Genomic DNA, 10,838 nt, shown 5'->3' on the forward strand with positions numbered 1-10,838 from the left:
GTTTTGAAGGTTGTGACCTTTCAGAGTCAGTTACGAGGCCTTACTTTGGAGATGCCAGTGGGTGGGTTTGAACTACTAACCTTTTGGCTTGTCATCCAGGGCTTAACAATTTGTGCCACCCAGGGGCCTAGTTTTTATTTAGTCATCAGTTTTTACCACTTTGAATCCTGTGTTGGGACCCATTGGCCCTAAGCTAAGTAAGACTTGACCCAAGTCCGAGATGATGCAGAGGCCTCTCGGCCATTTCTTCTGAGGAGGAGACCCATGTGTAAGACTACCAAAGGCTCGAAAACCTCTGCAAAGGTACCTTCACCAACGTGAAGTTGGCTAAAGCTCCCCTCACTGGGAATAAGGTAAGATCATTAGGGAGTCCCCGCAACCTCCTGCAGCATCCACAGACTATCCTGAGAGGTTAAAATTATGAAGGCTTTCAATCATACCTTTTCTTTATTCTGCCCTAGAACTCTTCCAGGGAGAAGAGTACGACGGACTTCCCAGTGGATGTGTGGAGCCTGGGAGTCATCTTGTATTTGTTGGTGAGTGAATCCCTGCCTTTTGGTGGAAATGCCTTCATGGAGCTGTGGGAGTGTTTACTGTGAAATTGTTTGAAGTCATCAAGAATGAGAACACACTCCACATAGTGATGGAATAAGTAAGTGGAGGGGAGGTGTTTCATCATGCAAGGGCTCATGGCAGGATGAGGGACAAAGGGGCTCAAGCCACCAAATTCTGCCAGATAGTGTCTGCGGTACAGGATTGTCATAACAAGTGTATGGTTCAGAGGGGCCTGAAAAGAGAAAACCTACTATTAGATAAGAAAATGAGCAGCAAACTTTCAGGTCTTGACCTTGGAAATGAATTCAGCCTGGGCAACAAGCTGTATACCTCCTGTGGCTGTTTCCCTTCCTTTATTCTGCCATAGAACTCTTCAGGGAGAAAAGTATGACAGACCCCCCCTAGTGGATGTGTTGAGCCTGGGAGTCATTTTGTATTTGTTGGTAGGTGGATCCCTGCCTTTTGTTGGAAATACCTTCATGATACTATGGCAGGAGGTAGTGAAGGGACTTTCCGTTCCATATGACTATGCAGTATGAATACCTGCTGAGCAAAATTTTCATTCATGACCCTAGTGAGAGAGGTATTTCAGAGGCAATTCTGACACATCCGTGAATGATGGTGGGTCATGAAGAACAAAAGCTGTATGTGGAGCCACACCCAGATTACAGTGACCGTCAGTGGATTGAGGTGATGTGTTACACATGGTGAGAGATTCAGTGCTTATTGATGATGCCAAAGTACAGTGTTGTGATAGTCATCTATTTGCTCCTGGTCGTAAAACACCTGAGACAGAGGGCCATAGCAGCCTGCAGTGGATCTTCATCCCATGGTGTACAGTGTACCCTCTTGTGCTAACCCAAGCAGAGGAGGTAGAGCGAGCCTGCCATTCCAGCTCTCTTAGTCTTCTAGCGCTGCTGTTATAGAAATACCACAAGTGGATGGCTTTAACAAAGAGAAATTAATTTCTTCACAATATAGTAGGCTGAAAGTCCAAATTCAGGGTGTCAGCTCCAGGGGAAGGCTTTCTTTCTCTGTCGGTCTTCTCATCAATTTTCCCCTGATAGAGGAGCATCTCAGGTGCAGGGACACCAGGTCCAAAGCATGAGCTTCGCTCCTGTTGCTGCTTTATTAGGGGTATGAGGTCCCCAACTCTCTGCTTGCTTCCCTTTCCTTTTCATCTCTTGAGACATAAGGGGTGGTACAGACCACACCCCAGGGTAACTGCTTTTACATTGGATGAGGGGTGTGACCTGGGTAAGGATAGCGTTACCATCCCATCCTAATCCTCTTTAACATAAAATTACAATCTCAGAATGGAGGACAGTCACAAGATACAGGGAATCATAACCCAGCTAAAGTGATGCACACTTTTTGGGGGGGACATAATTTAGTCCATGAGGCGTACCTAAAATTCCTCTTGCAATTATGCCAAAAAATATGTGGCCTGAGGAGGACCAGGGGTCAGGGCAGAAGAGCAGAAGCATAAGAACAACCTACCCTGGAGAGAAAGAAGGCCAGTCCTGTGCCCTCTGTGAACAGCAACGTTTTCACAAACAAACACGGAATTGACCATTCCAGAAATTAAGTGAAGACCACCTTGGCCAGGGCAACATCCACAATGCTTTGGACAGTCTATCTGATTCAGGATCAGGGGCCTCCATGGCATCTACCTGTACCTCAGTCTCTCCACCCCAGTCCTACATATACCACGAATCCAGGACAGACTCGGTGCAGCCCAACCAGGACTCTGGAGTGTGCTCCAGGGTGAGCAACAGTGACGTGCTGCAGTTTAGAACATCTTCCCAGTGTGTCTGTGAGGCTTCCTCCTCATCCCACACCATGAGCAGCAGTGGTGGAGCTCAGAAGGAACTGGTTTCCTCCAGGGAGTGTGAAAACTAAGCTCTTTGCATGCTGAGAAGCTGCAAGAGATTCCTGACCAGCCGAGTTTGCCTCAGATTGTGAGCCCAGCCTCTCCCTCTGTCAGCAGCGAGGGATGGCAGGGGGCCACTGAGATTTGTTCAGTGTTATTTGCAGGATTACATGTCTTGGTTTGCCAGCTCAGCGCCACATATTTCTAACTCAGTACAAATAGTAAGAAGGAAAAGGAGGAGATATTGGGAATGATGTAGAATTTGGTAATGGGGGTCCATCCATTTAGCAGGACAATAAATTGAGAAATGACTCTGGACAGGCTTAAGTGATTGGAACTCAGTATTTGGAGCGCCCCCGCATCACTTTGGCAAGCTCTTGCTCTTTCTTAAGCTGCACTACATATTTTTCACAATGTAAATCCTGTCAACCATAGGCCCTGAGAAGTATTGACCTATTTTCCTACTAATTATAATGCTCTCTCTCCCCCACCAGTACAAGCCCTTTTCCTGAGGCAGAAATGAATCCCAGTAAGTGATCAAGGGCAGTGGTCACTCATCAGTACATGCAAGGAAGGTAAAGTATATGGTATAAATTAGGTGGACCAAAGCATGTCTCAAAAAATCAGGAACTACAACTAGCTTGGAAGTTCTTCCCTCATGTAACCTTCTCACACTGTCAAAACACAAGTTTCTTTTTTTTTTTTTTAAATAACACTCAGTATTTTGTATGTCCTATAGGAATTGTAATTGTGGCTGTGCCCCCAGTAATCAGGCATGGATGCTGGGGGGTTATAGCAAAGCAATTTCTTATGGAAAATGGATTTATTCCCATGGAGCTATCTAAGCACTCTTCACGTGGGAGAGTCTAACCAAATTGACAACTACCTGCTTCCAGTGTGTGCTAGGCCTACCAAAACCATTAATACGGAAATCTTTGTTGGAAACTGATACCCAGTGTTAAAAAATATAGACATGTCACTGTACAGGAGACAGAGCCAACCATGAAAAGCTGAGAAGCAAGGTCAATTTGGGCAAAATTTATTGGCATGCCACCTCCAAGGCTACTAAAGTTCTATAAATGGGTGTGCTAGAAAAATTTCTCCTAGGGTGGAGACGATAGGGCAGGTGGTCTCCCTCTGAAAACAATAAACAGGTTCAGAAAAGGATCCAATGTATAATAGAATTGATGCCTATTCTTGAAATACTTAGGCCCACTTGAAAGTCTTCCATGTTGAGTTTCGCATGGCCCAGGATCTAATTTGATGGCTAAACTCCAGATTTTTTCACAAGGAAGAACATATGATGTCATTCCACAACTCGCCTGGTCTTCGGTCATTAGTGTTCAGTCAGTGAATGTATTCTTGAGATGGTCTCTAAATTCAGGTGGGACAAGCTCAAGGTCATACTTTGGCTCTTGTGGACTTGGTCTGATTTTCTTCAGCTTCAAGATGTTTCAGAAATAGACTGGAGGCCTTTCTTTCAAGTCATCTGTGTGTGGAGTTAAACCGACAACTTTCTGGTTTGCTGTTCAGTGCATCCCAAGGGACTCCAGAGAGATCTCGATGGCCGTGTTAGTGAATCAAGTGGCTTTCCCTATTACAAGCTTTCCTTTGTCTGTCTGAACGGATGAATTTGGGAGTGTTTGTTTTGTTTTCATGAATTCTTTGCTTCATGTTTGCTGCAGCGGATCTGTAGGAATCTGAGAGCAAAGACGAGGTGGAAGTGCTTAAACCTGGAGAGGCCAAGCTGTTGTCGCTGAAGTTTACGTGGAGGAACCAGCTCCATGGAGCCCAACGAGATGATGTGGAAGATCTGCCAAGTGTGCGATGCCAACAGCTGCGAGTGGGATGTCTCCCGGGCATATGTGTTGCTGTGCACACGTGACGTGCAGGCCAAGAGGACTTTGTGCAGTGGAGGATGAAGGTATGCACACTGCCTTGATGATTGCTCAACAGGGTTCAAGTGAAGTGAATTTCGGGCACCTTTTTTAGGTGGGTTTTCCGAACATTGCCTTCAAAATTACAGAGGAGCTTAAACCTTGGAACTCCTGTTTTCTCTCAGGCAGCTGCTGCCCCCATTTTAAAGTGCAAGGTCACTGGTGATTTTTGAGACGATGTTATTGAAGGCCTCAGAGGTCCCTGAAATTCTCTTCACTTTTACCCCATTGAGAGTCCTCCGAGGCAGGGTGCACACCTCCATCCTCCACTGAGTGAAGTCCTGTTGTCCTGGTGTGCCATTCATACACAGCAGTGTGTATTTGTGTGTGAGATCCCAGTCACAGCCATTGGCATCCAACACTTGACAGATCTCCTGCAGCATCTCGTCGGGCTCCAAGGAACTGGTGATCTTCATCCTCCAGGTAAATTTGAGAGAGCGTGGTTTGGCCTGTTGAGGTTTGATCATTTGTGCAGCTTTGCTGTCCGATGCTTTGTGGTCCTTTTTGTCATATGTAAAACAAAGGCATCTTCTCATGAGCTTAAAGAACCTCCCAGTGGCCTGCTTCCAGCCCTGGCTGCTGACAGAGGAAGAGGCTGGACTCACAGTCTGGGGCAAACTCGGCTGGTCAGGTAACTCATGCACCTGCTCCTCATTTACGGAGCTTAGTTTTGATATTCCCTGGGTAAAACTGGTTTTCTCCGGGGCCCCGGCACTCTCGTTGATGGTGTAGGCTGAGGAGGAAGGCACAGAAACACACTGGGGTGGTGTGATGGGCTGTGGCACCTCACTGTTTCTCCCCTTGGCATACAGGTCAGAGTCCTGGTTGGGCTGTGCCCAGGCTGTGGTAGATTGCTGCCGCAGGTGGGCCAGGGCCAGGGAGAATGATGGAGAAGTAGACACCATGGAGGTCCCCATCCCTCCCTCAGAGAGAGTGTTCAAAGCATCGCGGATGTAGTAACCAAAGGTGGGAATGGTGGGCTCGGTGTAACTACGCTGTTTGGGTTTAGGACAGACGGTAGGAGGCACTTCATGGGATGAGGAAGGAGTGTGGCTATCGGTGCAATGGGCTTCAGCCTGGGGTTCCAGGGTGCTGGTGTGGCTGTCAATCTCATATGTGTCGTGACGCAGGATCAGATAGGTGGCGTTCGCATCATTGTAATTGTGGTTCAACAGTGAGTCATGAATGTCTTCCTGCACGTAACCCGTGTTCACCGTCACCTCAGTGTGCCAGTGGTTATCGTAGTCTGGGAGTGGCTGCACATAGAGCTTTTGTTTTTCTTCATGGCTCACCTTCATCCATGGATGTGCCAGGATGTCCTCTAACGTGGCTCTCTTTCTTGGGTCACGAATGAAAATTTTACTGAGCAGGTGTTGACACTGGCTAGACATGTGGAAGGGAACGTGATATTGTCCCTGCAGCACCTGCTCTCGCAGCTTCGTCAAGGTCTTCCCACGAAAAGGCAGAGATCCAGTTACCATGAAGTATAGGATGACTCCCAGGCTCCACACATCCACTGGGGGTCCGTCATACTTTTCTCCCTGAAGGAGTTCTGGGGCAGAATAAGGGGGAGTGCCACAGAAGGTATCCAGCTTGCTCCCTGGGGTGAATTGAGTTCCTAAACCAAAGTCTGCAAGTTTGATGTTCATTCGCTTGTCCAATAGTAGGTTTTCTGTTTTCAGATCCCTATGAACAATACTCTTGTCGTGGCAGTACTTCACCGCTGACACTATTTGTTGGAATTTCGTTTGGGCCTCTTTTTCGCTCATGAAGCCATGATTCACTAGGTGGTAAAAGAGGTCCCTTCCACTTGCATACTCCATGACTATATAGAGGGCGTGCTCATTCTCTATGACTTCAAACAGCTTTACAATATTTGGATGATGGAGATCCTTCATAATTTCTATCTCTCTGTATAGTCTGTGGAGGTCGGAGGACGTGTGCTGGATCTTGTCAATTATTTTAATGGCTACCTCTTGGCCGGTGATGATGTGCTGGGCCAGCTTGACCTTGGCAGATGCCCCCTTGCCGATGGTTCTGAGGAGGTGGTAGCGTCCCACATGAGTTTCCTCCACAGCAGAGAAGGCTAAGTGGCTCTGCAGCATGTTGGCTATGGTGCGAAGGCGTAGCGGGCTTTGGGATAAGAGGTACCCTGATGGTAGGATTAAAAACTTAAAAACCCAAAACCCTAAAAAGTGGTGACTAAAAACTTAATGAAATATGGAAAAAATGAGAAAAAGTTAAAATAGAATCAAAAAGGTAAAATGAGAAAAGAGGAAGTAAAATTTTAAAAACTGATAAAAATAAGATAAATTGTATATATAAACAAAACAAGAAATCAATGAGAAAGATTCAAAAAAGGAATAAATAACATGAGGATAAGAAAAAATACAAAATAAAACAATAATAGTAAGATGATAAAAAAATTAACAAGTACATAGAAAAAAAGAAAAATTGAGGATGTAAAGGAAGAATAAAATGAAAAACGAATGAATGCAAATGAGGAAAAACAAAGAGAAAATAAGAATAGCTGGCGAGGAAATAGAAAAACCACAATTTAAAGAGAAAACAAGCCAAGTTTGGTCACGATGTCTCAGGTCACTGAAGGAGCTTCCTGAGCCAGAAAGACCACAAACCTAGGTTTCCAGGGACTTATATAGGGGCTTGGAGTTCCAAAGAATTGGCTCCTTATGAGGTCACCACAAGAAATGGACCAATAAAAACGGGGGGTAATTGACTGTGCTTTTTGCTCTCAGGGATTCTTTACTCATTTTTTTTAGAAGAAAAATGTGTGTGTGTGTGTGTGTGTGTGTGTGTAGAGCGAGAATTCCACAGAGCTTTTCTTTCCTTTTTATTGATCTTCATGTTATTTTTTTTATTGTGTTCCAAATATACATAATAAAACACGCCATTTCAACAATTTCTACATGTGCATTTGTTACATTGCTTATATTCAAGCTGTGCAAGCATTTCACGGTTTATGTTCCAAATCATTCCACTACCTTTCACATAAACTCAATGATCCTAATCAAAAACTCTTCCTTCCCCCTCCCTGTCACCCCTGGTAACCACTAATAAGCTTTGTTTTGTGTATATTTGCTTATGTCCTATAAGTGAGATCAGAATGCATCTCTCCTTTTCTGACTGACTGACTTTTCTCAGCTTGGTGTTTTCAGGCTTCATCCATGTTGTCGTATGCATCAAGACTTCATTTTTGGGAGTGTGTGTAATATTCCATTGGAAGTCCCTGGCTTGCACCAACAGTTAATTGCTCATCTACTAGTTTGGGGGTTCAAACCCACCCAGAGACTTCTCAGAAGACAGGCCCGGTGATCTGCTTTTGAAAGGTCAGAGCCTTGAAAACCTTGTGGAGCAGTTCTACTCCATTGTGTGTACGTACCAAAGTTTGTGTATCCATTCACCTGCTGATGGACATTTTGGCTGTGTTCATCTTTTGCTTCTTGTGAAAAGTGCTGCAGTGAACAGTTGTATATAGATTTCCGCTTGCGTTCCTGCCTTGCCTAGTGGCTGTTGTTGTTATTAGATGCTGTCGAGTTGATTCTGACTCATAGCGACCCTAGGTACAACACAACAAAACACTTCTGGGTCCTGCCCCATCATCAGAATTGTTGCTGTGTTTGAGCCCACTGTTGCAGCCACTGTGTCAGTCTGTCTTGTCAAGGTCTTCCTCTTTCTCCCTAACCCTCTACTTCACTAAGTGTCTTAGTTACCTAGTGCTGCTATAAGTGCAATACCACAAGTGGATGGCTTTAACAAAGAGAAATTTATTCTCTCCCAGTCTACAAGGCTACAAGTCCAAACTCAGGGTGCCAACTCCCAGGGAATTCTTTCTATCTTTGTTGTTTCTGGGAGAAGGTCCTTGTCATGAATCATTTTCTCCTGGCCTAGGAGCTTCTCAGCACAGTGACCGTAGGTCCAAAGAATGTGCTCTGCTCCTGGCACATCTTTCTTGGTGGCATGAGGTACTTATATCTCTCTGATTACATTTCTCTCCTTTTATCTCTTGGAAGATAAAAGGTGATAGAGGTCACACCCCAGGGAACCTCCCCTTCCATCGGATCTGGGCTGTGACTTTCGTAAACGCGTTTCATCCCTTTCTATTCAATCCATGACATTCCACCTTGTTGTTGTTGTTGCTAGGTGCCATCGAGTCGGTTCTGACTCATAGTGACCCTATGCACAACAGAGCGAAACACTGCCCGGTCCTGCGCTATCCTTACAATCGTAGTTATGCTGGAGCTTATTGTTGCAGCCACTGTGTCAATCCACCTCATTGAGGGTCTTCCTCTTTTCCGGTAACCCTGTACTCTGCCAAGCATGATGTCCTTCTGCAGGGACTGATTGCTCCTGACAACATGTCCAAAGTATGTAAGATGCAGTCTCACCATCCTTGCCTCTAAGGAGCATTCTGCTGCACTTCTTCCAAGACAGATTTGTTCGTTCTTTTGGAGGTCCATGGTATATTCAGTATTCTTCGCCAACACCACAATTCAAAGGTGTCAGTTCTACTTTGGTCTTCCTTATTCATTGTCCAGCTTTCACACGCGTATGATGTGATTGAAAATACCATGGCTTGGGTCAGGCACATCTTAGTCTTCAGGTGACATCTTTGCTCTTCAACACTTTGAAGAGGTCCTTTGCAGCAGATTTGCCCAATGCAACGCGTCTTATGATTTCTTGACTGCTGCTTCCATGGGTGTTGATTGTGGATCCAAGTAAAATGAAATCCTTGACAACTTCACTCTTTTCTTCGTTTGTCATGATGTTGCTCATCAGTCCAGTTGTGAGAATTTTTGTTTTCTTTATGTTGAGGTGTAATCCATACTGAAGGCTGTGGTCTTTGATCTTCATCTGTAAGTGCTTCAAGTCCTCTTCACTTTCAGCAAGCAAGGTTGTGTTATCTGCATAACGCTAGTTGTTAATGAGTCTTTCTCCAATCCTGATGCCCCATTCTTCTTCATATAGTCCAGCTTCTCGTATTATTTGCTCAGCATGCAGATTGAATAGGTATGGTGAAAGAATACAACCCTGATGCACATCTTTCTTTACTTTAAACCAATTAGTATCCCCTTGTTCTGTCCAAAGAACTGCCTGTTGATCTATGTAAAGGTTCCTCAAGAGCACAATTAAGCGTTCTGGAATTCCCATTCTTTGTGTTATCCATAGTTTGTTATGATCCACACAGTCGAATGCCTTTGCATAGTCAATAAAACACAGGTACACATCCTTCAGGTATTCTCTGCTTTCAGCCAGGATCCCTCTGACAGCAGCAATGATATCCCTGATTCCACATCCTCTTCTGAAACCTGCCTGAATTTCTGGCAGTTCCCTGTCGACATACTGCTGTAGCCGTTTTTGAATGATCTTCAGCAAAATTTTCCTTGTATGTGATATTAACGATATTCTATAACTTCCACATTCGGTTGGATCACCTTTCTTTGGAATAGGCATAAATATGGATCTCTTCCAGTCAGTTGGCCAGGAAGCTGTCTTCCATATTTCTTGGCATAGACGAGTGAGCACGTCCAGCGCTACATCTGTTTGTTGAAACATCTCAACTGATATTCCAGCAATTCCTGGAGCCTCGTTTTTCGCCAGTGCTTTCAGAGCGGCTTGGACTTCTTCCTTCAGTACCATCAGTTCCTGATCATATGCCACCTCTTGAAATGGTTGAATATCAACTAACTCTTTTTGGTATAATGACTCTGTGTATTCCTTCCATCTTCTTTTGATGCTTCCTGCATCGTTTAATATTTTCCCCATGGAATCCTTCACTATTACAACTCGAGGTTTGAATTTTTTCTTCAATCCTTTCAGCTTGAGAAATGCCAAGCGTGTTCTTCCCTTTTGGTTTTCCATCTGCAGCTCCTTGTACATGTCATTATAATACTTTGTCTTCTCAGCTGCCCTTTGAAATCTTCTGGTCAGTTCTTTTACTTCATCAATTCTTCCTTTTGCTTTAGCTGTTCGACGCTCAAGAGCAAGGTTCAGAGTCTCCTCTGACATCCATCTTGGTCTTTGTTTCCTGTCTTTTCAATGACGTCTTGCTTTCTTCATGGATGATGTCCTTGATGTCATTCCACAACTCATCTGGTCTGCGGTCACTAGTGTTCAATGCATCAAACCTATTCTTGAGATGGTCTCTAAATTCAGGTGGGGTATATTCAAAGTCATATTTTGGGTCTTGTGGACTTGCTCTGATTTTCTTCAGTTTCAGCTTGAACTTGCATATGACCAATGGATGGTCTGTTCCCCAGTCGGCCCCTGGCCTTGTTCTGGCTGATGATATTGAGCTTTTCCATCATCTCTTTCCACAGATGTAGTCAGTTTGATTTCTGTGTGTTCCATCTGGTGAGGTCCATGTGTGTAGTCACTGTATATGTTGGTGAAAGAAGGTATTTGTAATGAAGAAGTCATTGGTCTTGCAAAATTCTGTCATTTGATCTCCAGCA

General features: G+C 44.6%; 1 protein-coding gene across 1 annotated transcript; it reads right to left on the reverse strand.

The window, feature by feature from the left end:
• Positions 1-4,508: 4,508 nt before the first annotated feature.
• Positions 4,509-6,504, reverse strand: LOC135230484 (serine/threonine-protein kinase MARK2-like). The gene has a single exon (XM_064279839.1). It carries the CDS (start codon positions 6,468-6,470, stop codon positions 4,509-4,511), a length of 1,962 nt encoding a protein of 653 aa, XP_064135909.1. The 5' UTR covers positions 6,471-6,504.
• Positions 6,505-10,838: the final 4,334 nt, after the last annotated feature.

The sequence above is a fragment of the Loxodonta africana genome, chromosome 3 (assembly GCF_030014295.1).
Source record: "Loxodonta africana isolate mLoxAfr1 chromosome 3, mLoxAfr1.hap2, whole genome shotgun sequence".
In the NCBI taxonomy this organism is placed as follows: Eukaryota; Metazoa; Chordata; class Mammalia; order Proboscidea; family Elephantidae; genus Loxodonta; species Loxodonta africana.